Here is a 24,289-nt window from a genome sequence, read left to right as displayed (position 1 = left end):
CGGGCAGGGTGGAGGAGAGGTGGGCGAGACGTGCGCCGTTCGATTGCTGTGTGTCTGGCCAGGAGAGGTTTTGTTGTGCAAGCTCTCGTTGAGTCTCTGACGTGTGAGCTTCAGTTGTGAGCGAGATCTCGCCTCTCGACTCTCGTTGTCGATGTCGTTCTCACATCTCAGTCGCAGTGTGAGGGCTGACTGAGGCTTGTTTTTGTGTGTGTCCTCGACCTCGTCTGATCGTCGTCCTCTTTCCTTGACGCGATCAGGTCTACGTGTTAGGTGTTACGTGTACGTTTGAAATGTACCGTGTGCTTACTTCCATGTCCGTGTCCATGTCCATGTCATGTTTAAAGCTGTGGCATCGCCATCGGGCGCAAATGTCTCCATCATCAGTGTTATAAAGCGAATCAGTACAAAGTGTGCACACACACAAAGACCCCGCCCCCACGTGCCACCACGAGCGGGGGGGGCGCGTGAGGCGGAGAATACACACAGCATGCCTGGATTTCTATATGGCACCCTCACGCGTCAGGTGTGGCACCCTCTGCTCCCTCCCAGACTGAGTCAGAGAATCCAACAGCGGCCCGCGCGTGCCCGTCAGGCTTGGGCGTTGGGGGTGACTGCGCAACCGAAGGGGGAGGAGTAGCGACGCGCCGTGCCCTCGGCCTCGCCCTCACGAATCTTGGACCTTTGACACTGCGCTATACGTCATACTGGACGCCACCTCCGAGCCTTCGCCTTCGTCGTCCGCGAGCCGCATCCTGCGGGGCGGCTTCCTGCCCGCCCGCGCCTCCTCGCCGCCGCTGCAGCAAGCTCTCGCGGCGAGCACGAGCAACACGATGCACGCGCCGGCGCCGATGCCGAGCTGGAAGAGCGACGAGAGCGACGAGTCGGTGAGACTAGCGAGGCTGAAGAGGGCGGGCGGCGGCGCGGGCGGCGCGGGCGGCGGCGCGGAGGGCGGCGGCGGCGACGGGCTCGGCGGTGGCGGTGGCGGCGGCGGTTTCGGGTAGGGGGCCAAGGGTGACGGCGTGGGCGGCGGAGGGAGCGGCGGAGGGCGCGGGGATGGCGAGGGCGGCGGGGGCGGGGTCAAGGAGCCAATCATGTCCTTGATGGCCTGAGAGGGGCGGTGCGTGTGTGGGGCGGTGCGTGTGTGTGTGGCGGGGTGGGAGGGTGGCGGTGCGTGTGTGTGGCGGTGCGTGTGTGTGGCGGTGCGTGTGTGTGTGGCGGTGTGGGAGGGTGGTGTGGGTGTGGGTGGGGGTGGGTGGGGGTGGGTGGGGGGGGGTGGGGGGGGGGAAGCCGAACAACGTGAGGGATATACAAGCGGGCAGCAAGAGTGGGGGGCTAAGTGCGTGTGTGTGTTGCACGGGCGTGGGGCGAGGGGCGCGCCTGCAGCAGGAGGGAGTACGGCACGAGCTCGTCCAAGGGCAGCTTCGGGCCGGCGCCGTCGATCCACAGGGCGTCCTCGATGGGCCTCCCGGCTGAGCGGCGGCGGCCGAAGAGGCCGAAGGCATCCTCGTCGTCGTCGCGCGCCGTGTGCGAGCGCGCCTGGCGGGGGGGAGGGGAGGGGGGGGGGAGGGGAGGGGGGAGGAGCAGAGGGGAGGGGGGAGGGGAGAGGGGCAATTGGGTGTGTAGGTCGGGTGGCGTGATCTTCTCACTCGCCAGTGGGCACGGGTGGGTGAGCTACACCCCCCTCCCCCCCTCCCCGCCTCCCTCCTCTCCCGAGAGCTGGCAGCGTGTGGTGAGAGAGCGCGACGTCTGCGCGCGCGCCTTCCACCACTCGTCGCAAAACTCGAAGTAGAAGGTGCCGAGCATCAGGCGGGAGTGCTCCAAGTAAGCCGCGCGGAGCACGAGTGCCGCCCGCTGCGCAACCTCCTCCTCCGAGGCGAAAGCGGCGACGCCTACAGGAAGGTTCCAGGAAAGGTCCAGGAAAGGTCTAGGCGAGCTCCTCCGAGGCGAAGGCGGCGACGCCCGCGTGCGTGAAGCCCGCCTCGCTCCCCGCGTCCGCCACTCCCGCAGTCACGCCCGAGTGCGCCCACCCGATCTCGGTGAGGAGGAGGGGCTTGATCTGGTCGGCGATGGCCGGGGCGCCGTAAGAGAGGCCGCCGCCCGCAATCACTCCGCCGCCCGCGCTGCCCATCACCGCCTGGAGCCCTGCGGGCGAGGTCTGGTAGGTGTTGAAGCCGAAGTAGTCGAAGGCGCCAGAGATCTGCGCCAAGTACGTCTGGCCCGCCACCAGCGAGGCGCCGTCGGGCGAGCGGGGCGAGGCGCGAGACGCGAAGCCGAGCCACTGAGGGATGTCGTGGAGCGCCCAGCCGACGAGCTTGCCGGGCGCGGCTCGCTTGACGAGCCGCGCGTACTTGACGGCGGAGCCGTAGAAGAAGTCCGTCTCGGGCGTGCCGGACGGGTTCGGCGCCGCAGCGCCTGTTGCTCACGGCCGGAGGTGTGAAGGGGACCGCGGCGGTGTGGGGAGGGGGCGTGCCGGCGGGCAGCGCCGGGGAAGGCGTTGAAGGCGTCGTCGAGTTCGTTCATGAGGACGAAGCCGAGCGTGGCGGGGTGGGAGCCGAGGTCGCGCGCCGTCTCCTCGAGCACGCTCTCCCACCAGCTGACGAGCGACGCGTGCGCGCCACGGCGGTTGGAGAGATGCCACATCTCGATCGGCATCGGGATCCCGACGAGCACGCTCAGGCCGTGCCTCGCCGCCTCGTCCAGGAAGGCGGCGTGCGTGCGGCGGGTGCAGTCGGCGGCGGGGCTGACGACGCCGCGCTGGATCGCGAAGACGCGCGACAGCATCGAGTACACTCGCACCGAGTTGAACCCGTACGAGGCGATGGCCTGCAGGTCTGCACGGCCGGCACCGCGCCCCCCTGTGATCGCGGTGCCCGAGCCCCAGAGGGCGCCCCACGAGAGGTGCGGCGCTTCGGCCGGCGCGTCCCAGAAGACGTCGCCAAAGCTGCCCACGTACTTGGCGTCCCCGGAGTCGAAGAGCTCCGTCGGCCCCGCGCTCCCAATCTCGGACGGCGAATAGCAGACCCCGTGCAGCACGTGGGGCGAGCCGTTCCGCTCGAGGACCCAGCCGCCGGCGGCGTCGCGCACGGTGCGCCACGTCGTCGAGGGCGTGGAGCCGGCCAGCGCGGATGACAGCGCGGAGAGCAGCATCCGGCGCGCAGCCGAATGGCGAAGTTATCGTTGCCGCCGAGGTAGGAATCGAGGCGCCGCTCGAGAAGAAGACCAGTCCGCCTCGAGAACAAGCAAGCGGCAAAACGGCCTCTTACCCTCGGCCCCAATGGGGGGGTGCCCGCGCCGCCTAGCTCTGCGGACGGGCCCCTCCACCCTTCACGTACGGATCATGTTCATGTAGTCCCCAAAAACTGCCGTCGGAGGCATCAAGCTTTCTCTTCACTTCAACGGCGGGTAGATCGGCGCCTTGAAAACCCGGCGCGGCAGGAATCCAGCCCACCTCCTTCTTCATGACGAGCGAGGACCGCGCGACGCGCACCTCTCGCCGCGACAGCGCGCGCGAGGCCGCCTCGGACGCGCGGACGCGCGCCTCGGAGCTTCGCATCGAGGGCCTCGACGCGGACGCGGACGTGCTCGACAAGCTCGTTGGCGTGCTGGACGAGGTCGCCGCAGGCAAGCTGCGCGGCGCCACGACCGGCAAGCTGGTAGACAACGCCAAGAAGGAGATTGCTCGTCTCGGCGTCAAGAATCCGACGAGCAAGACGCGGGAGCTCTTCCCCTCGGCGCCGTCGTCGTTCGAGGGCTCCTTTGATCAGGGCCACGAGGAGGGGGAGAGCGAGGAGACCCTCCCCGCCTACGTGACCTCGGAGTACGTCGCCTCGCCGCGGCAGCACCAGAACGGCGCTGTGACGGTAAAGTTTGCCTGCCGCCCCCTCCACTCACCCATCTCCCCCCGCCTTTTTCACTCCCTCCACTCCCACTTCGCCCGCTCGCCCCCACCCCGGCCCTCCTCTCGCCTCCCCTAGGTGAAGCGCGGCCAGCTCGTCGACGTGATCATGAACGTCGACCCTCCCCCCCCAAACGGCTGGATGTCGGTCACCGCAGCACGGCCCAGCGAGAGGTGCCGGCAGCGGCGCACGCATCGGTGTGTGAGCTCCTGCTGTAGGTCATCGTGCGGCCCGAGAGCGGCGTTGCCGGCGAGGGAGTGCGCGGCCTCGTCCCCAAAACAAACCTCGCAACGGCCGACACCTCGCGGCTCAGGCGAGCGAAGTTTCCGAGACACTTCCACCACCACTGCCCACTGTAATTGCCGCACCACGCACCGCTCGTCCGCCCGCTCGCCCTCGCTGCGCCCCCAGCTGACCCGCCTCCGACCCCCCCCCCCCCCACACTCAGCTTCACCGGCCCCGAGGTCGCCCCAAAGTACTCCTCCGCCGCGCCGCACGCAAGGTCCTCCCGCCACTCCTCCTCCTCCCGCCGCTCCTCCGCAAGCTCCCCCGACGGACCGCACTCGAGCCGCAACTCGCTCGGAGCAACCTACCCGCCAAAGGGCAAGCGCCACGCTGCCCCGCCCCGCCCGTCGACACGGCTCTTCCCCGACCCTCCCCTCGCCCCTTCCCGCACAGGCACGCTCGCCCAGCCGCCCGTCGAGGAGCGCACCTTCAGCTCGCCGATGGACCCGATCGGAGCGACGATGTCTGGGCGGCTCGGTATCCCCGGCATCGCACCGACCGAGGCAGAGTTCAAGGCGCAGCCCTCCTCTGAGGACGCCCCCCTCCCACCACTCTTGCTTGGCCCGAGGGCCGACTGGTGCATCGCTCCAGGCGCTCGCCTCGCCGCGTCGGGTCCCCGAGGCCAAGGAGCGGCATGTCCCTGTCCGGCGCACTCCCCACCAGGGCTTCGGCCTCGAGATTGACGCGGCGAGCGCCAGCCACACCCCCTCGATTCGGGGCGAGGGCGCGCCCGCCGGCCCCCCCTCCTGAGCCGTCGCCGCCGGCCTTCCTGTAGGCGAACGTCATCGTCACCATCGTGCCCGACGGGCCGGCGGCGGAGGATGGGCTCGTGCGGCGCGGGGAGCGGGTCGTCGCGGTCGACGGAGAAGCCCTCAACGGCTGCCAGAACTGCTCGCGTCTTCGTCAGACGGACTCTCACTCCTCCCTAACCGCCGCTCATGCGGAACACCAGGCTGCCAGATCGCACAGCTGGTCGGGGAGCGCCCCTTCCGAGAGGTGCACTTCTTCACGCTCGTGCCCGGCGCCGCTGCGGTGCCGCGCACGCCGCGCCAGGCGAGCTCGGCTCTAGCTCGGCTCTAGCTCGGCTCTAGCTCGGCTAGTCAGAGCTCGGCTAATCAGAGCTCGGCTAGAGCTCGGCTACCCCTCTCTCGGGGATGTGGCTGTACCTGCTGCGGACGCTCTGCTAGGCCATCTCGCAGGCCTTCGCTCCGGCGAAGCGCGCACCAGGCGGCGGAGGAGGAGGCTGCTGCGCCGGCAAGAAGGTGGGGCGGACACCCCCCACCACCCCCCACGTGGTCAAGCCCCGGCGAGGCTCTGCCCGGTCTACCCGGTCTGATGCGTGTGTCGAGTGCGTCAGGCGGCGGACGATGTGGTCGAGCCGGCGGTGGCCGCCGTCGCGGTCGCCGTCGACCCGGGCCTCAGCAAGCGCGACTCGGACGCGGAGCGAGAAGTCAACATTACCCGCACAATCACGCGGGTGCGCTCTTCGACCATTGCGTCGGAGGCCTCGCCGCCGCCGCCGGGCAGGCCGCCGCCCAAGCTCGACCTGAGCGGACTCCGCCCCGAAGGGTGGCCGCGACCCTGCCGCGCCCGCCTCCAGCGCCTGCCCCGCACACCTCTCACGGCTGTGTGTGTGTGCCGCACCGGCGCAGGTCCCCGATCCCGACCCGAGTCAAGAGCCCCCTCCGCGACGCGCCGCCGAGGCGGCAGTCGGACATGTTGTCGCCCTCCCCGCGCGGAGGGGGGAGCCAGCGCCGCTCAGACATGCGGCGGTCGGACCAGCGGCGGTCGGACCAGCGGCGGTCGGACTTGCGCGGCTCCGCGGTGGCGGAGAACCACTCGGAGCGGTACTCGGCGGAGAACCAATCGGCCGGGGGCAGGGGGGTGCAGTACTCCGACTCGGACAGCGAGGGAGAGCACTCGGAGCGCTTCTCGGCGGAGAGCTACTTTGCGGGCGAGCGCGCAGCCCGAGGCCTCCCTCTTCCCTTCTCTGCGCCTCCTCTCCACCGCAGCACAACCCCTCCGCAGGCGAGCGGAGCCCTCGCGAGAGCTCGCGGCTCTCGGCGCGCGGAGGCAGCCGTCGCCAGTCCGCAGAGGTCATCTCCTCCGGCGGATCGACTCCTCGGTCGGCGCGCGGCGAGGCACCCGCGAGCTTCGAGCTGCAGATTGGGGGCGGCGGCGCGCCTCCGCCCGCGAGGCACCCAGTCAACCCGTACCTCCACCCGGCGCTCTTCGACGCCTCGGGCGCGCCTCAAGCCGCCCGCCCGGGCCCTAGGCCGGGCCGCACACGTCGAAGGGGGGCATTCTTACTCACGAGTGGCGAGCTAATGCAGGCACGCCCAAGCCGCTGCCGCTCAACGGCCCCCCCTCCCAGTTCGACCCGATGACGGAGTCGCCCCTCGCGACCACGTCGTCGGGCACCTCGCCGCGCCAGGACAGGCCAAACCACCGGGCCAGCCGGGCCAGCGCCGCCGAGGGCCGCCCCCGCCCCCCTCCCGCATGCACGAGGCCTAGTCCTGTCCACCAGTCATTACTGCCCGGCATGCTGACTCTAGGCTCCCCCCGCGCGCGCGCGCGCGTCGAGACCAAGCTGCGCCGGCACATCGGGACGGGCGCCAACGGGTCGGTGTACGTGGGCGAGTGCGGCGGCGAGGAGGTGGCGGTCAAGGCGCGAGATGAAGCCGAGATCTGGCTGAGATCTATAGCCGAGATCCTAGCAGGTCAAGGCGCGCTGAGTCAACTCCTACACCACGCCCTCCCGCCCTCCCCTCTCTCCCCACCTCTGCCCTCACCCCTTCCCCGCCGCCAACCCCCCCTTAGGTGCTCTCGCTCGAGCCCGCGACCTGCGAGGACATCAAGAACGAGATCCGCATCCTGCGCAACTGCGACTGCGAGCACATCGTCGCGTACAAGGCGCGAGAGCTGCCGAGATTGAGCCACGGTTGAGGCCCCAGGCACGGCCGAGGGAGGCCCGGGAGTACGCGGTGTGTGTTGCGGTGTCTACCTCGCCGCCCGCTCCCGCACCGTGGCACACGTCGAGCCTCGGCCTCGATGGCGCACGCTCCACTCCCCCCCATCGCCCCGGCCCAGGACGCCTTTGTGCGCGAGTACCAGATGCGATCGACGCTGTGGGTGGTGATGGAGTTCTGCGAGGCAGGCTCGACCCTCGACGTGATGCGCAAGGTGGGGCGAGGCTTCGACGAGCCGTGCGTCGCCGGCATCTGCCGCGGCGTCCTGCGCGCGCTCGAGTACATGCACGTCGAGCGCAAGGTGATCCACCGCGACATCAAGGCGGCCAACGTGCTGCTTGACGCGCGCGGCGGCGTCAAGCTCGCCGACTTGGGCGTGGTGGCGCAGCTGCAGCACACCATGTCCAAGCGCGGCACGATGATCGGCACGCCGCACTGGATGGCGCCGGAGAGCCTCGGCCTCAACCCCTCCGGGGGGGGTTACAACCCCAAGGGGGGGGGGCGCCCCCCATGCCAGTTCCCCCCGCCCCCCGCCGGGGCTTTTGTTGCCTTTTCCCGGGGGGCCTGCCCGGTGTCATGCCCCGGGTCCCCGGGTCCCCGGGGCCCCCTGACACGGGGACACCCCCCCCCCCCCCCCCCCCCCAGGTTGACGTGTGGGGCCTCGGCATCACCGCCATCGAGCTCGTCGAGATGAAGCCGCCCTTCAACTCCGCCTCCTCCGTCTACGAGGCGCCCGCCCACCTCGCCCGCACGCCCACCCCTCTCCTCCCACCTCACTCGCCCTCGCCCTCTCGCCGCCCCAGGCGATGATGCACATCTGCCAAGGCCCCGCCGCGACGCTCAAGCCAGAGACGGACGCCTCGCCGCTGCTGCGCGAGTTCATCTCCGCGTCGCTGGTCAAGGACCCCAACGAGCGGCCCGCCGCCGGCGACCTGCTGCAGCACCCCTTCCTCAAGAAGGCCTCGGCCGAGGCCCTCGCGAGCATCGTCGCGAGGCTACTCGACGGCGAGTTTGACGCGCCGCCGGCGCCGCCAAAGGCCGTCGAGTCGTTGCGCGACAGCTTTGACGCATCCTCGAGGCGATCCTCGTTGCGCGACAGCTTTAGGGACAGCCTTGCTAGCTTTCAGTCGGAAGTGTGAGAGTGTCGCGGGTTGTTGCTTCGGAGAGGCGCGGCAGTCGCGCACACGGTACCAGACAGAGCTCTGCCCCTCTAGCCGTATCGATACGTCTGATCGAAGGATTTTGGTGTTGTCGCACCCAGTCCCACACAGCTAAAAAATAAACCATGATTCCCGACCAAGGCCAGGGGCACGTGCCCCCCCCCCGGAAACCACTTTGGCTGGCCACTGCGCGTCCCGCCGCGTGTCTTTTATCTCCGCCTGCCTGCGCCCACGGGGCACAGCTCACAGCGGGAAGAGTGGTGTCGGAGCGAGTCTGCGGGGACTCAGTCGACGGCGACGTCGATGAGCGACGCGGGGCACGCCTCCTCGGGCGTGAGCACCTCGGTCACCTCGCCAATCACCGCGGCAGACGTGAAACCGAGAGCGCGCAGCTCCCGCACGCACGCCTCGGCCCGGTCAGCCGGCACCGACGAGAGGAGCCCGCCGGCGGTCTGCGGGTCGAAGAGGGCGGGGTACGCGGGGTGCTGCACCGCCTGCGCCTCGTTGGAGATTGCGCGCCGCAGCCGCAGGTTGGCGGGCTGCAGCGACGAGAAGATGCCCTGGCCGATGCACTCCTCGACGCCGGGCAGGATCGGCACGTCGCCGAGCCGCAGCCGGACGCGCGCATTTGAGGCGGACGCCATCTCGAGCAGGTGGCCGAGCAGCCCAAAGCCGGTCACGTCGGTGCACGCGTTGCCTCCGTGGCGGATCAGCGCCTCCGCCGCGGGCGCATTCGAGCGCACCATCCCCTCGGTCGCCGCGGCGAGGGCCGCGCCGGGCGCGGCGCCGCGCATCGCCGCGGCGAAGAGGACGCCCGTGCCGAGCGGCTTTGTGAGGAGGAGCGCGTCGCCGGCCCGCATGCCACCCTTGTGCATCATCGCCTCTTTGGGCGCGTACCCGATGACGGCGAAGCCGAGGGCGAGCTCTGCGCCCTCGCACGTGTGTCCGCCGAGTAGCGCGCACCCCGCCTCGCCGAGCGTGCGGCAGGCGCCCGCCATCATCTGGAAGAGCGTCGCCTAGAGGGAGGGGCGCTCCGAGACGGGTCCGAGAAGGCTCCGAGAGGCGGTCCCCGCCACACCCCTCTGCGGGAGCGGCGCGCCTCGACCTTCGCCTCGAGCCCGTACGGGACGACCGCCACCGCGAGGGCACCGGCGGGCGGCGCGCCCATGGCGTGGCAGTCGGAGAGGGCGTGGTTGGCGGCCACTTGCCCGAACACGAAGGGGTCGGGCAGGAAGGAGCGGAAGAAGTCGACGGAGTGGACGGACGGCATGCTCGACGGCGCGAGGACGGCGCAATCGTCCGGCGCCTCGAGCCCGACGAGGACAGTGTGGTGCCTCGCCTCGGGCAAATGGCCCTCCGCGCGCAGCCGCGCCATCACCCGCGAGAGCACCGTCGCGCCAACCTGCGCCATCGATCAGCCGAGATGAGCCGAGAGGAGCCGAGACCGGCCCGCGAGAGCACTCCGCGCCAACCTTTGCACCGCAGCCGCCGCACCGCATCGACGCGTGCGAGAGCGTGCGCAACGCCTCGTCGCCCGCCGCCGCCGCCACCTCGGGCACGGCGCTCGCGTCTGGCGCGGCGTCCATCTGCGGAAGGCCTGCGGGGAGGCCCAGAGAGGGCTGAGAGAGAGAGGGGCCCCCTCGCGGCGGGCGCTGCGTCGGTCTGCCGCTCGCCGCTCGTGTACGCGGCCATCCACGTGCGGTCGATCCAATCCTTGAGGCCCCACAGCCACGCCGCCTAGTCTCGGACAGCCTTGGTCGTCTCGGGCGAGCTCCAGCCCTCGCCAGGTGCCCCACAGCCACGGCGCCTCGAGGCAGAGCGGTCCTTTGGAGGCGACCGCGCCGCCGTCGCCCGTGCCGATGATGCCCAGGAAGCGGTCCTGCGGCGTGAAGGGCAGCAGCGGCTTGCCGAGCAGCTTGCGCCGCAAATTGGTGGCGAGGGGCGGCCCTTGCCGCACGGCAAAGACGCCCGCCTTCGGCCGAGATCACCCGAGATCATCTAAGATGGCCCGAGACGACCTGCGCGCGAGCGAGGACGTCCGCCTTTGGCCGCGGGTGCTTGAGCACGGCGGCAACGTCGCCGGCGGCAAACACGGCGGCGGCGCTGACCGACTCGAGCGTCTCTCCCACGGCGACGAAGCCGCGCTCGTCGAGCTGCAGCGGCGTGCCTGCGTGCACAGCCGCACTTGTGAAGAGACGCTGTTCACAGCTGTTCACAGGGTGCGTGCGCCGAGCTGCAGCACGCCGGACGCAAGCCAGGGCGGGGCGCCGCCCTGCGTGCACCAGATCGCCTCGTCGCAAGGCACCTCGCGGCCCGAGGCGCAGCGGAGGAGAGCGCCGCCCTCGCCGCCCTCGCCGCCCCCGCCGCCCTCGGACTCGATGGCCACCACCTCCTCGCCGAGCAGCGCCTGGCTCGACAACCACTCGGCGGGTCAGACGCTCGAACTCGGCGCCATAGCGACCAATCCCCCCCCCCCCCCCCCCCCGGCCCGAGGAGCGCCTCGACGCGCCGCTCGGCCAGGATGCGCTCAAACGCCGCCCGCACCCCCTCCGAGTGCTGCGGCATCAGCCGGCGAGAACGCGAGACGAGGCTCACTCGCAGCGCGGACGCGTCCCGCCCTCGCGACCTTAGCTCGCGCCTTAGCCGCGCCTGACTCAACGAGCCGACGCCTCAAGGGACGGGCCTCGGCCCGCCGCGAGTGGCGCCTCGTCAGTCGCGCCTCCATCGCCAGCGCCAGCTCGACGCCGCCCGCGCCCCCGCCGACGACCACGACCCGCACCGGCGGCGCCGCGGCGTTGGCGGCGGCGGAGAAAGTGCGGGCGAGGATCGCGTCCCAGCGCGCGCAGAAGCCGTCGATCGGCTTGACCGGAGTGACGCACGCGTCGGCGGAGCGCGCCACGGCCGCCTCGCGCAGTGGCCTGGGGGCCGTAGCTCGCATGGTGTGTGTGTTTTGTGCTGTGCGTGTGTGTGTGTGTGTGTGCGTGTGTGTGTGTGTGTGTGTGTGTGTGTGTGTGTGTGTGTGTGTGTGTGTGTGTGTGTGTGTGTGCGTGCGTGTGTTTTGTGCTGTGCGTGTGTGTGTGTGTGTGTGTGTGTGTGTGTGTGTGTGTGTGTGTGTGTGTGTGTGTGTGTGTGCGTGCGTGTGTGTGTGTGCGTGCGTGCGTGCGTGCGTGTGTGTGCGTGCGTGTGTGTCCTCTCGCCTCGGTGCCGATCCCGTGTTGATGGAGAGGACGTCGTACGGGAGGGAGGGGCGGCCGGCGAGGTGGACGAGCCTTGGGGAGACGGTTCGCGGAAGGTTCCACGAAAGGGAGACGGGTCGGGAGAGAGCGGCGAGGAGAGAGGAGAGGAGTGGTAGGAGAGAGGAGAGGGGCGGTGGGAGAGAGGGGCGGTGGGAGAGAGAGGCGATGGGAGAGAGGCGGCTGGAGGGAGGAGAGAGGAGAGGGAAGAGAGGGCGAGAGGAGAGGAGAGAGGAGAGAGGAGAAGGGCAACTGAGGCGGCCTGGCGCGAGTGTCCACGCCGGTCGCTTCGGCGTGGATGAGTCGCGCGCCGGCAAAGGCCGCGAGCCGCGCGAGGTCGATGTGGCACTCTCGCCGCGAGTACGCGCCGGCCACGTACCCTGGTAGCATCCCCGAGTAAGGCGTGTCGACGTCCCGCGTGATGAGCGTCAGCTGCACGCCCGGCTGCGGCTGCATGCCAAACATCTTGAGGACGTGCACGTGGGAGTGGCCGCCGCCGACGAGGACCAGGTCCTTTATCACCATCCCGCCGCTCATCCCGCCGCCGCCGCCCATCCCGCCGCCGCCTCCTGCCGCGGCAAACGGCCACCACCAGCGCCTCCCGCCGCCCCGCTTGACGCCTGTGTCGACGTGACCAAACGAGTCGAGGCGATGCGAGGCCTCGAGCGACAGGAGCTTGAACAGTTCGTACTGCACCAGGGGCCACGCGGCAACGCCGCGCCACGAAGAGAAGACGGAGCCGCCCTCTGACAGACGGAGCAGCGAGATGTGCACAAACAAGAGCTGCAGCCTCACCGCGGCCCATCGGGCCAGCCGCGGTCCTGCAACGATGGCGCCTACGGCGCCTAGCGCGGCGATGGCCGGCCAGGCAGCGTCGAGCGTGGGTCGAACCAGGAGCATCGGACCAGCCGCTGCCACGATGGCGGACGAGCAACACGCACGCGTCTTTCTTTATTCCGCTCGCCTGCTAGGAGAGTGCCTCGCCATCGGACGAGTCCTCCGCCATCGCTCACTAGAAGACGGACGGCAGGGTCCCTACTTTCGTTTTTAGAAAAAAGAGAAAAACTATAGAGGAGTCCGCTACGCGAAAGCATGCGCGACGCTGCCTCTTTCTTTGTTTGCTCCGTCCGCTCGCTCGCGGCTGCGCTCAAGAAAGACTGGTTTTCGTTCGTTCGTGTGACGTACCACAACATCGGAAAATTCTTGCATTTTTGCTCCCGGCTAAGGGAGCAAGCAAGCCCACTCAACCCCAAGTACTCACCGTTTTACAGTGGTGTTTTTGTCGCATCGGCTGCAGCCTCTGCTGGGGCGGAACGCGCGGGGTTTTCGGCGCGATGCCCTCGGCGAGTACACGCTACAGCACCGCCGCAAGCTCTCCTGCGCGCGCGTGACGTGTGGGACTCGTGCGCTGCGCTCAAACGTCGCGATTTGGCGATAGGCGTTCGAGCCGGCGCACAGCGGATAGGTGCGCCGCGCAGGGGGGGTCGGAGGGGTGCGAGAGGGGGCGTGGGTCGGGCGCGCACCGGCTGGCTCCGGGAGCGGCCGTCACGTCGAGGAGTGGGGCTGTCGGCGGCTCGAGCGCCGAGGCGAGCCGCTCTGCTGCGCCGCCGACAGCCCCTCTTCCGAGCCGGCGCGTGGAGGCGAGCCGCGGCCGGTGTCGCTGGTGTCGCTGGTGCGGTGGCGGCGAGGGTTCATCGGCCGACAGCGAGAGCGACCGTCATGAAAGGAGGGGGGGGGGCTGTCGGCGGCCCGTGTGGCTCTAGGCGCGCCTACGCTGCGCCGCCGCGAGCCTCACTGCCGATCCGGCGCCTGGCGGCGGGGGCGAGCCGCGAACAATCGTCGCTGGTGGTGGTGGTGCGGCGGCGGCGGCTCGCCCTTCACTCCAGCCGCGGCTCCGTTCCCGCCGCCGCCCACCGTGCACCTACCACACGCTGCCGAGCAGGCACCCGGCTCAGGGTGGAGTCGGTCGGGCCGTCGGTGCCGGAGCGGCGGCAGTCCATCGTGTACGTGCACGGCGCCTTTGCGCGCCGCGTTGCGGGGCGAGGCGCGCTTGGCGGAGCGTGTGGTGCGTGGAGAGGCGTGTGTTGTGGGGCTGTCTGTCCTTTGTGCTGGCTGCAGCCACAGCCTGCAGCTTCGGTGTTTGTGTTACTCAACTTGTGCGGCTGGCCGCATTTTGGCACTGGTTTCTCGGCCGCCACGTTCTTCATGCCGCCCTGTTCGCGACGCCGCTTGGTCGTGGACTGCCGATGCGCCTCCATTCCAGGCCGATTGCCTTGGAGACCAGGCGAAGCACCGTGGCCACGGTGCCCAAAGGCGAAGCGTGGCGTGAGCGGCCACTGTTGGGAAGGTGGAAGTGGGCCGATGGCGGTCACGCCGGGCTGGGTTGAGCCAACCACGAGGCCCTCTCCTCCGCGATCCCCAGCCGCACCATGCTGCGGCTGCTCTCCGGTCATGTGGCCGAACCAACAACACCGCCGAGCGTTTCCTCTCGACACCCGAAACGTTATGCTGGAGGCTGTTTTCCGATGGTCAAACCCGGCGATGTGCCGATGTCCCCCCCTCACCCTTGCGGGGAAGCTCGAGCAGCTCTACATCAGGCACTGGCAACCCGCCATCTCCCTCTGGCCGAGCGTCGCGTGGCCGACGTACTCCCACGCCTCGCGCTTCGACCACTGGTACACGACCAAGGAGCTCCGCACCTGCCGCCTCTGCTTCGCCCTCACCGCGCAGAAGATGGACGCCGAGGTGCACGCGGTCCTCCTCGCGTCGCTGCACGCGCGGCTGCGCCTCGAGGAGACCATCCCGGAAGACAAGTGCGACGACTTCATCGACGGCCTCGTCAAGAAGGGCGAGTACGGCACCGCCGCGGACGAGGTCAACTTCGAGTCGTCCGAGCAGCGCCGCTTCATCGAGGAGAAGTTGAAGAGCGACCTCCGAGAGAGCCGCGCGGAGCGCGGCTGGCTGTGCGGCTGCACGTCGCGGCACCCGATCTGGCGCGAGGGCGGCGCCTATGGCGGCTGCCGCGACTGCTTCGACGCGCAGCTAGTCGAGATGATCGAAACGCGCGCCCTCGGCGCCGACAACCCGCGCAAGAAGGCGTGGGTCGACGCGCGCACCTACGAGTGGGACGTCCACTACTTCTACCCGATGGCCGACGAGGCGGCGCGGGAGCTGATGCAGAGCGGCACGTTCACCGAGTCGCACAAGGAGGAGCTCAGGCAGCGGCTGCGTGCCGCGCGCGCGGCGGATGCGGCGGCAGAGGCGGAGGCCGAGGCGGTGGCTGAGGCGGCAGAGGAGGCGGCGAGGGAGAAGGCGCTGGCGGAGGCGGCGGGTTGGGCGGCGGCGGCGGCAGAGAGCGCGGGGCCCGACAACGCCTCGCTGCCGTCGGCAGCCGCAAGCGTGGCCGCCACGCCGGGCGCCTTTGCCTCTCGCGACATGCACATGTGCCCCGACCCCGATTGCGCGGACTGCGCGGCGGAGTTTGAGTGTATGGCGTGCGTGGGGGAGGACGAGGGCGGCGTGCTGGTGTGAGCGTGTGAGAGGGCTGGCTCTGTGACACGCCTCTTGCTGTTGCTCTTCGGAGTCTCTTCGGTCCTCGCTCTTCCCGGTCGCGCGCGGAGTCTGGATTGTCGCCAGTCGCGAGTGCGCGGGTACGCGTGTGCGTGCGGGTCGGCGTGTGCATGTGTGCGTGGGGACGCGTGCATTCTTAATCATTCTCTTTGCGAACTTACAATACACACTCTCTAGCTGTCGCGCTGACTGTGGACTCGCGACAGCTGTGGCTGTGTGATGAACACACGCGCTCGCACAAGGTCTACCGATGCACAGTAAATTCGCGCCACCAAGACCGCGCGGCACGTACGCGCACTTGCCGGCCTCGAGGCGCGCTCTCCCATGCCCTGTGGTGTCAGCGCTTCGCCTCGGAGCCGCTCGACTGTACGAGAGTCGGGCTCCGGCCCTCGGTACCACGGCAGCGTCGGCGTGCTCCCTTCCGGCCGCGACAGGCGCGAGGCGGGTGGCGGTGCGGCGGCTGCTGATGCTGCTGCCGCGCAGAGCTGTTCGTGCAGCCGAGAAGTGGCACACAGCTCGAAGGCGGCGTCGGCGACCGCCGCGCTGGCTCTCTCTCCTCGGCAGACGCCGCGTCGCGTCTCGGCGGCGGCAGCTACTTCGCCGCGAGAATAGCGAGGCGACGCACGCGCCTCCGCTCTGCGGCAGCAGCCTCTAGCGAACGCGCCGGCATAGCGCTGGGCCGGGCGAGGGCGAGCCCAGAATTTTACAACGAACCGAGAAACACGTGGTCACGGCCCTCGTGTGAATCGCTTATCCGGCGCTCGAGGAAATGACACCGTTCGGGCTTCAAGTTACTTCGAAACCTGTAACGGCGAAAGAAAACGGAGGTAAACGCGAGAAAAGAGAAGGGCTATTGCTCGGAGAGAGACTGCGAAGAGAGATAGGAAGAGGCAGACTCCCTAGGGTGGGCGACGGCTAGCGCACCACACACCTCTCCTTAAAATCCCTGTGTGGTGGCGGCGTGCCGTCCTCCCATCCCTCCCTTGGGTTGTCTGTTTTCTTTCTTTCTTTCTTTAAGGGCTATTGCTCAAACTCTCTCTGAGAAGAATAGGTGTGCTGCGCTGTAGCGGCGACAGGCGACGGCAAAAATGCAAGCCCCGCCCCTGGCCACTGTTCCATGGCTCAACCCGTCTCCATGCCAGCTGCTCATCTCGCAATAACTCCCTTCTTTTGTTGAAATTAGACATCACAGGTCACGCCCGTGTGCTGGCCAGGTGCTGGCGCTCACACCCCGCCGGCGCCGCTGTCCCGCTGACTGTGTGATTGATGAGCGAAGGAGCGGGCAGCCAGCGGCCAGACGTCTGGGACTGCGCCTTTCGCTACGCGGCGGCGGTGGCAGAGGAAGGGGGATTGCCGGCAGCTGCGCCACCGCGCACCGGGGGCAGTGGACTGTATTTTCGCTGGATCTGTCAGGAGATGATCTGTGTCACAACTCAAGATAATAACACATCGATGATAAAACAAACGAGGTGGCCGTCCTTACTTCCCCCTGCAGGAAGATGAGATCACACAGGCTGTGCCTGTGGCTGTGCGGGGGGCTGGTTCTCGAGGCTGGTTCGTGGTCGGCGAAATTCCTGCCGCCGCCATGCAACACTATGCTTTGCAAGCGCATGCGGTTAGCCTAGCGGTCAGCCATACGAAAGCGGGCGGCCCTGCGAATGCTGATAGTGCAGCGCTGCATCTTCACAAAAACCTGACGTGGTCACACCGGGGGCAGCCGCAACTAGAAAGGCGGCGAGACAATGAACATATGCATCGTTTGCGCGCCCCGCAGCTGCGCTCTCCTCATTTTGGCCCAAGATCACCAGATTCCTCCGGCGCAAAGCGAGAGCACATCCTCCCTTGTCTTTGCGTCGACGGTGACTTTCCGAGCGGGAAGCGTTACAGCCGATTCTGGCATCGCGTTGGGCTCCGAGATGGGCTTTGATTTCCTGGGCTCCGGCGTCGTGCCGTCGAGGCGGACGCGGCTTGCCACCCCACTAGTCTCAGGCGCTGACTTGCCCCTCCACATTGGCCAGCAGAGGGTACTGTTCATCATCGTTGCAGCGCAACGGACCACGAAAACTTGCCGCCTGCTACCGTAACCACCACAATCATGGCAATCAGAGCCGCACAAGGCGTAAAATTTCAGTGTCAGTGCGCGCTTCTCTCTCATGGCTCTTATGAACATACCCGAAGGTCGAGCTGAGAAGGTTTGCGATGAGGTAGGTGCGATCCCGAGATGCGTGGTGATGAAATCAATCACACGGCTACGTCATGGTAGAAACCGCTACGTTACTTGCGGAAGAGCGCTACGCCGCCAGCGGGCAGCGGGCTCATACTAGCACATTCTCAAATCTTCTGGTCAGAGGGAGACGCTGACCCCCCCCCCCCCGAAATCCGCTCCCCGTACCATATTCAATGTGTGTGGCTCTTACGCACATATTGAACATTTGACCCCCCCCCCCCCCTTCCCCCTCCCTCCCCCCCTTCCTCTTATCCATCCACTTCTCCCACGCGCGCCACCTTGCCCCAGCTCGACAGAGCCCAGGGGCGGGCGGGGTGTCGTATCCTGGTCGTATCATCGCGCACTCAATAGGTATGAAAGTCATCAAACGCAAAAGACGCGCCTGCCTTTTTAACCGGAATTGGAGATGCAACGGATGCCCCCTAAGTTTCCCAAAACTACGGGCCGCCGGAAAGAGTGGCGAGCGATCGGCTCTTTACCGATTTATGAGCTTTTCGGCTGCGGCGAATTTTGCCTCGCCGTGGCGGTCATGATCGCGAGCGAGAAGTCGGCATGGAGTGCGACGACGCGGCCGAGGAGGAGCAACGCCGGGCGCGTCGCTGAGCACCGCAAGGTGTGTGTGCTGCGCTGCGCAACCCACGCCGATGCGCCCGGGGGGCTGGCAACCCACCCCCTCTCCGCGCGATTCCCCTCGCGTCCACAGGTGGTTGAGAAGGCGGCAAAGGGGGCAGGGGGGGCCAAGCAGCCTGCTGTGGTCGGCAGCGCGGTGGCCACTCCGGAGGCGCGGCCGCACAAATGTAACATTTGCGGCGGCGCTTTCAAGCGGCTGGGTGCCCTCACAGAGCACCAGTGCGCGCCCGGGCGCGTCTGCACCCCCGCCCGGCTCCCGCCCTCACCACCATTATCCCACGCGTTAGGCGGATCCACACGGGGGAGCGGCCATTCAAATGCGACCTGTGCGACGCCGCCTTTGCGCAATCCGGCCACCTCGCGCGCCACAAGCGGACCCATGCCAAGCGGGAGGGCGAGGACGCCTCTCGCGGTGGCGCCAGCTTGCAGCTTAAGCGCGCCGGGGGGGCTCCCGTCCGAGGTGGATCCCACCCACGGCCTCACACCGCCGGCCGATGTGTAGGCGCGCTCGCACCGTCCAAGCACGTCAGGCGGCTGCTGTCGGCGTTGTTCCGCCCGCGATGACCTCGGGTGTGAGCTGCGGCAGCAGCAGCAGCAGCAGCTTTGACAGCAGCGGGGGGTTGTCTGCGTTCACCAGCGAGGCGGTGGCCATTCCCATGGCCTTGGCGGGAGCATCACCGGCGACGCTGTTCGACGCCCAGCTGGCGCAGGTGCCCACGCCGGCTGTGAACGGCGTGGACTTCGACGGACGCTGGCTCTACTTCAGAGTGGCGGACGATATCGACAACTTCCTGTGCGTCGACACGCAGGACATGGCCACCTGAGCGATTGCGCTCGGCTCAGGTCACCTGACGGGAGAGCTGCGCGGCAACGCGGGCCTTCGATCTGAACCAGGGTGGCGCTTGCTCCGGTGGCGAGCTGCTACGCGCGAGCTCGCCGAGCCTCGCCGCTCTTGTTGGGATCAACTCATCCGCAGCTTTGCGGGCCTTTTTTGTGCCCGGAGAGTGCGCCGAGTTGAGCGCGCGCGAGAGACCGTGCCTGTCTGCTGGAGTTTGGAGGGGTGGGACTCAGTCTTCTATCTGTGTATGCGTTGGGTGTGGATGTGTGGCTGCGTTTCCTGTTCCTGCGCGCCGCAGAGCGCAATGTTGCGCGTGGGCTCTCTTGGGTGGATGTATCGTGGTGGAGTCGGGGTGGGGGGGTGCGTTCTTTCTTGCAGCGCCGCGCTTTGTACGTGTCTTCGCGCGGTCGTCGTGTACAGAACTCATCCGCACAGGAGAGCCGCGGCGGACTTTCTCTCGATGGACCGAGATAATCTCGGTCCGCCGCGCCCCCGCCCGCGCGCCCATGCCGTCTCACACCACCCAACCTTACATGCAGCGAGCGAGCAGCGTACGGCGAGAGCGACCGAGAGCAATCAAACACACAAATTGCTCGTTGGAAACGACGCCTCAACAACGTCATGATCCCCAAATTGCTTTTTACACGCTGGAATTTTGGAGAGCGGGGTGTGCGAACGATATGAGCTTAGGGTACCCCTAGGATTCTGAGGGCCGGATTTTTTAAGGGCTTTTAAGAAATGAGGAGGTTTGGAGGCTTAGATTGCCATTTAAGAAATGAGGAGGCACGGGGGTCCCTCTTTTAAGACCGTTTAAGAAAATCGGCCTCGCCGGCATCCGTCGCGCTGGGTTCCGCGCCGTTTTCTCCAATACTGCCGTTATTAGGCACAACCCGCCTCTGAAGACACATCTGTAAGTCTGGTGCACTGGCAGGAGCCATACTCGCATAGGGGGCGCGTGCTAGCTGACTGTAGCCAGCTTCCCGGCCTCCGGCGTCTTACCGGGAGCCTCCCGGACCATCGACCTCGGGAGCTCTCCCGCACCGCGTTTAAGCGTTTAAGACCGTTTAAGGAATCGGCGGCCCAGGCAGCCTTAAAATGGGCCATGGCCCGCTTTAAGCCGTTTAAGCCGCAGGCGCCCCAGGGCCCACCCTTTTAAGCCTAGGGGTACCCTAAGGATATGAGATTTACTACATGAATTGAATTCACATGACACATACACCGGCCCGCCATCGTCACGACGTCGATGACGACCGACCGCGCGACGGCACAGATAGTGATCTACATAACAAACGTAGAGGGACACGCGGCCGCCCTCTCCCCTCCCTCCTTTCAAACGCCTACTAGGCCGCGTGTGTCGGGAGCTCGGGACGTGTTCGACATGGTGCGGGCGGCGATCCAGTACTTAGCGGCACAGACCTCTTGCACCTGTTTTAGCAGGAAGCGTCTTTGACGACCTCGACGGTCGCCAGGAGCTGGCGGTGGTCCACCGCTGGCGCCACCGGCGTTGCCACAGCCACCGGCACAACGACGCGGACGCCGTCCGGGCGGCAGGCCAAACCAAACGCTGCCGCAAGGCGCTCGGGCATGAGGCGCAAACGCCGCCGGAGCCGCGGGCCCCTCGAGCGGAGGCGCGAGGCTGCGTGGCGGCCGGCGGCGGGCGAGAGTGCGAGGAGAGCGAGAGTGAGGCCGCCAAGCACGGTGACGGCGGTGAGTGCGAGCGTGCCTCCAGCGAGTGTCGCAGCAGAGCCGATCTCGAGAGCCGCCTCGATGCTCGCGGCGACGAGCGTCGGCGGGAGGAGGACGGCGGCGCTGCACGGGGAAGCTCCGGTCGGCGTGCACCCCACGCGCCCTTCTCGTGCGGCGGCGGCGCCTGTCGTGAGGAGCGCGTCCACAAGGCTGAGTGACACGTCGACCGAGAGGACGGCCAGGCTGAAGGCTGAAAGCACGCTCAGCTCCACGAGCCCCAGCGGCTCGGCCGCTTGCGAGGCGGCCGAGGCGAGGGCCGACTCCCAGATGCGCTGGTGCTCGCACCCCTCGGTCTTGAGCCGCGAGTCGAGTGCCACATTCTCGGGATGTAGCATCGCCACCCACGCCTCGTAGGTCGCCTCTCCGCGGTTGCGAAAGATGAAGCCCCGTGCGTGCTCGTGCAGTAGCAGCGCAGCTTCGCGGTTGGCCCGGACCATCTCGGCCTCGCACGCCGAGTCAGGCATCGCAAAGCAGCCAACGGTGGGCTTGCTTGCATGCGCCGCCGTGAACTCGAGCAGGTCGGTCTCACCCAACTGGTCTGCTGCTGCCTGCAGAGCGACGGCATGGATGCGCTGCTTCCATTTGAGGTAGGCCGAGCGGGTCACGCCGTGCGCCTCCCATGCGTCCTGGTCGCGCAGATACGATCCAGGCAATTCAAGCCGCGCCACGACCGCCTGGACCGCACGCACCGTGCGGCGACTGGGCTTCGCCACACCCAGCGCAAGCGCTAAAGCGTGCGATGTGGTGACGACCTCTGCTTCGCCGTCGTTGCGGACCGCGTGTCGGGCGTCGTTGAGGGCGTCGAGAGCGGGCCGCCTCATAGGATCCATGTCGGAGCAGGTCGGAGGTGGAGCAGGTCGGAGGTGGAGAGTGCGAACTGAGAGCGAGGACACGGCCAGGGACAGTCGTCGAGAAAGTCGTGCGCCCTCACTGGTCGCGTTTTTCTTTTTTATTTTCTGTTACCTACCGCCCCCCCCCCCCGGCCGCTCAGACAACACATACAGTCTGTTGCGGGCATTAAGAAAACAGGATCCCGCGGCACGCCGCCGTTTCTAAGCCTTTCCACCCACCCCACCCACCCCACGCCGTGGTTTCTTAGCTTCGGCCGGCCGGCACCCAAGGTCAGAGAGAGAGAGAGAGATTTTTAGCAATACCATTTTGTTTTGTCAGGCAGGTCAGCCGGGATCTAGGAATTTTTAGGTAAAATGACAATGGACCGATGCGCCAGTCAGCAAACAACAAAACAAAATCTCTCTCTCTCTCTCCCAGTCAGCAGTGGTTGGGATGACAGGAAGACGCACACACCTCCATCCACACCGCCCAGAACACCGCAGACTTGGGCAAAATGACAAGTGCGCGCGCCGCAGGCGAAGGAAGAAAATTTGAGCGGGGCTCCTGTTCACACTCGTGTGTGGGCCCTTTCTTGGGGCCGCGCCTGCGGCGCGCCGTGGTTTCTTAGATTTTTGCGGAAATCGCTCGGCGTGGTTTCTTAATGCCCTGTTTTCTTAATGCCCGCAACAGACTGTACGAGCTTACTTCCTCTTGATCACAGCGGATTTTGGTCACAATTTTCACATCATCGCAGAGCGCACCCGAGCTCAAAAAGTAGCAGGAAGGGCTTAGAAGGCTCTAAAGGGGGCTCCCAGGCACTAAACTTGTCCGCCCGGCCGATGCAAATGTCGTTTTGGGTGTCCGTCCACTGAAAACGGACTCCGGCAAGCACTTTTTTGGCGCCGTGGCCGTGCTCAGCGCGCGCAGCGCGCGGAAAATCGTATAAATCGGTGCCATTTTAACCGTTTTCCACGGGATTTTCTTGTGCATGTTCGGCCTGCCCAGCACCACATCTCTAGGGTTACACAGGAGGACGGGACAGGTGAGCGGCGGCCCCGCGCCGGCCGCGACGGTGTTGACGGCCGGCTCACCGGGACCACGGGGACGGTGAGCCTACTGGTTGGAATCTTTGGGATGCGAGATCAGAAATAGTGGCCACGTAGAGTTATATCTGGAGTCTTTGCGACATATGAAGGCAATACCAAGCTATCCTCTCCTCAAACAACGCACAGTCTCTCACGGGCTCCGGCTCAGGTCGTGGGGCATAGCTCGGGTGTAAACGGGGTCTGGGGAGGAAGCCCCAGCGGCCCGCCGCAGGCGCCGCCGGAGGCTGGCCCGCCGCAGGCGCCGATTTTTTGGCGTTTTTTCTCAAAATTGAGGGATTTCTCATCTAAATTCTCATCCAAAATCGAGCTCGCTACGAGCTCTCTAACTGCACAGCATCTCCTCGTTGAGCCTAGCGGCGCCCGTATCGCCCACGGCCACATTCCTTTTTCTTGCCCTTGGCCCCCTTGCTGCACTCAGCCGCTCAACCTCCGCCAGTCTCTCCTTGCTCGTTGCTGGCGCTGCCGCCCCCAGTACTGCGATTGCAGCTCCTTGGCATGCCGCGCCGCCTCCATCTGCTGTGCTTCCCACGCTGCCGCTTCCTCTAAAGCAGCGCCGCCACTAAGCGGCGCAACCAAGTTCTCGCACTGTTTGCATGAGCATGTGTCCTGCTGGTGCGACGCACAATCCGCGCGCGGCGAGTGAGAGTAGAAGACTGACAGCAGGAGCTGCAGGAGCTGCAGGAGCTGCGCAGATCGGATGGGTGGTGACGCCGTGGAGCGACGGCGCAAAGACCAATCACCACCGCTGAGAGCCGCGACACGAGGCTGCTGGCAGCTGCACCTGTGAGAGCCGCGACACGAGGCTGCTGGCAGCTGGCAGAGCGAATCGCGATTCCGGCGGCCGCCGTCAGCCCGCCGACACCGACGGCCTGTCTGAGGTCAAACTCCCACCGCACGTCGGACCAGTCGTGCGTCAGCCATGGCGACGAGACGTCTGTATGCAGACAGCCCGCCACCCGGGCGATAGAACATGCCAGCTGGGCTCTTCCAGGGCTCTCGTGGCCCGTGGCGCGTGCCCAGTGGAATAGGGCGGGCTGCGGCGGGCGCAATAACTATTCACAGCTAATGAAAACTATAAAAACTCGCGGCTTCATCAAAGTTTGAGGTGGCTTCGTCCTCAGCACCATCAAGACAGCTCTATTCACACCCTGTTTGGTTTGAAGCCACTCGGGGATGCCCGTTTACACCCAACCGACGAGTCGCTGGGCCCTCTGACCTGAGCCGGAGCCACGCAGACACCCCACGGCACGGACACGGCAGCCTGCCACGGACGGAGGCCGCGCCGACCGAGCGGACAAGGCACGCATCCGGGTACGGTTGCTCGCGTGCTGCGCAGTGGCTGCTATACCACCGAATCCCTGACCCTCAGCTAAGCCTAGTGGCGATCACGCCGACAACAGGCTGGCGTATCCGAACTCTTTGCAGGAAGGCTCGGTGACCGCCTCGCAGCAACGAACGAACGCGTCTCGTCCGTGTGATGAAGCATTTGCTGGAGGCGATTGGCTGAGCCCACCGGCGACCGATCCGTGTCTGTTACCAGTCACGAGCGCGTCGGAAACTCGCGCTCGGTGCCGCCAATGGGGTGTCTGCAGGGCGGCGCAGCCGCCCCGAAGAAAATTTTGGCCGGAGGAAGTCTGGAGGCCGTCGTTTGCGCGGGGAGCCAAGCTGCGGGTATGGCGTCAGCGGCTTACCCCACTAACTCGACCACGGCGAAGCTATGTCGCGGGGTCCGACGACCTCAAGCCGACCGCATTCGGCCGATCGTGTTCACGTAAACGCACAACCATCACGGCCAGCT

General features: G+C 67.0%; 7 protein-coding genes across 7 annotated transcripts; 3 read left to right on the top strand and 4 right to left on the bottom strand.

The window, feature by feature from the left end:
* Positions 1-664: 664 nt before the first annotated feature.
* On the bottom strand, positions 665-3,147 carry EMIHUDRAFT_197432 (hypothetical protein; the record flags this gene model as incomplete). The annotated part of the gene is made up of 5 exons (XM_005767218.1): positions 665-890; positions 1,397-1,462; positions 1,745-1,866; positions 2,000-2,412; positions 2,445-3,147. 5 exons carry the CDS (start codon positions 3,145-3,147, stop codon positions 665-667), a joined length of 1,530 nt encoding a protein of 509 aa, XP_005767275.1.
* Positions 3,148-3,437: 290 nt separating this feature from the next.
* EMIHUDRAFT_461629 (putative Serine/threonine-protein kinase) lies at positions 3,438-8,432 on the top strand. Its single transcript, XM_005767217.1, has 13 exons — positions 3,438-3,860; positions 3,975-4,043; positions 4,115-4,153; positions 4,957-5,037; positions 5,539-5,750; positions 5,834-6,135; positions 6,210-6,425; positions 6,515-6,658; positions 6,737-6,837; positions 7,002-7,082; positions 7,272-7,721; positions 7,796-7,879; positions 7,954-8,432. The coding sequence occupies exons 1-13, from the start codon at positions 3,459-3,461 to the stop codon at positions 8,287-8,289; spliced, it is 2,517 nt and encodes an 838-aa protein (XP_005767274.1). The 5' UTR covers positions 3,438-3,458; the 3' UTR covers positions 8,290-8,432.
* On the bottom strand, positions 8,404-12,443 carry EMIHUDRAFT_461628 (Selenophosphate synthetase; the record flags this gene model as incomplete). Its single annotated transcript, XM_005767216.1, has 7 exons — positions 8,404-9,326; positions 9,416-9,712; positions 9,783-9,907; positions 10,060-10,282; positions 10,329-10,477; positions 10,906-11,228; positions 11,797-12,443. The coding sequence occupies 7 exons, from the start codon at positions 12,441-12,443 to the stop codon at positions 8,595-8,597; spliced, it is 2,496 nt and encodes an 831-aa protein (XP_005767273.1). The 3' UTR covers positions 8,404-8,594.
* A 342-nt stretch (positions 12,444-12,785) lies between these two features.
* EMIHUDRAFT_432690 (hypothetical protein) lies at positions 12,786-13,585 on the bottom strand (the record flags this gene model as incomplete). The annotated part of the gene is made up of 2 exons (XM_005767215.1): positions 12,786-13,300; positions 13,334-13,585. A coding segment is annotated over one exon (251 nt), but the record flags the coding sequence as incomplete, so codon positions are not given.
* An 850-nt stretch (positions 13,586-14,435) lies between these two features.
* EMIHUDRAFT_432687 (hypothetical protein) lies at positions 14,436-15,273 on the top strand. The gene has a single exon (XM_005767214.1). The coding sequence runs from the start codon at positions 14,595-14,597 to the stop codon at positions 15,072-15,074; it is 480 nt and encodes a 159-aa protein (XP_005767271.1). The 5' UTR covers positions 14,436-14,594; the 3' UTR covers positions 15,075-15,273.
* Positions 15,274-17,755: 2,482 nt separating this feature from the next.
* EMIHUDRAFT_96501 (hypothetical protein) lies at positions 17,756-18,794 on the top strand (the record flags this gene model as incomplete). The annotated part of the gene is made up of 5 exons (XM_005767213.1): positions 17,756-17,953; positions 18,044-18,189; positions 18,258-18,430; positions 18,473-18,495; positions 18,681-18,794. 5 exons carry the CDS (start codon positions 17,756-17,758, stop codon positions 18,792-18,794), a joined length of 654 nt encoding a protein of 217 aa, XP_005767270.1.
* A 1,192-nt stretch (positions 18,795-19,986) lies between these two features.
* Positions 19,987-21,462, bottom strand: EMIHUDRAFT_432680 (hypothetical protein). The gene has a single exon (XM_005767212.1). The coding sequence runs from the start codon at positions 21,382-21,384 to the stop codon at positions 20,239-20,241; it is 1,146 nt and encodes a 381-aa protein (XP_005767269.1). The 5' UTR covers positions 21,385-21,462; the 3' UTR covers positions 19,987-20,238.
* Positions 21,463-24,289: the final 2,827 nt, after the last annotated feature.

This window comes from Emiliania huxleyi (assembly GCF_000372725.1).
Source record: "Emiliania huxleyi CCMP1516 unplaced genomic scaffold EMIHUscaffold_5, whole genome shotgun sequence".
NCBI classification, from domain to species: Eukaryota; Haptophyta; order Isochrysidales; family Noelaerhabdaceae; genus Emiliania; species Emiliania huxleyi.
Note: the sequence above shows the minus strand (reverse complement) of the source record. Positions and strands in the feature narration are given on the sequence as shown.

Excerpts from the sequence above, each read along its gene's own strand:
- EMIHUDRAFT_461629 (XM_005767217.1), top strand. The coding sequence starts at position 3,459 with ATGACGAGCGAGGACCGCGCGACGCGCACCTCTCGCCGCGACAGCGCG. Across the intron at positions 5,038-5,538 it reads GCGGGGAGCGGGTCGTCGCG|GCGGCGGACGATGTGGTCGA; the intron begins GTCGACGGAGAA and ends CGAGTGCGTCAG. Across the intron at positions 5,751-5,833 it reads AGCGGACTCCGCCCCGAAGG|GTCCCCGATCCCGACCCGAG; the intron begins GTGGCCGCGACC and ends GCACCGGCGCAG.
- EMIHUDRAFT_432687 (XM_005767214.1), top strand. The coding sequence starts at position 14,595 with ATGATCGAAACGCGCGCCCTCGGCGCCGACAACCCGCGCAAGAAGGCG.
- EMIHUDRAFT_432680 (XM_005767212.1), bottom strand. The coding sequence starts at position 21,384 with ATGGATCCTATGAGGCGGCCCGCTCTCGACGCCCTCAACGACGCCCGA.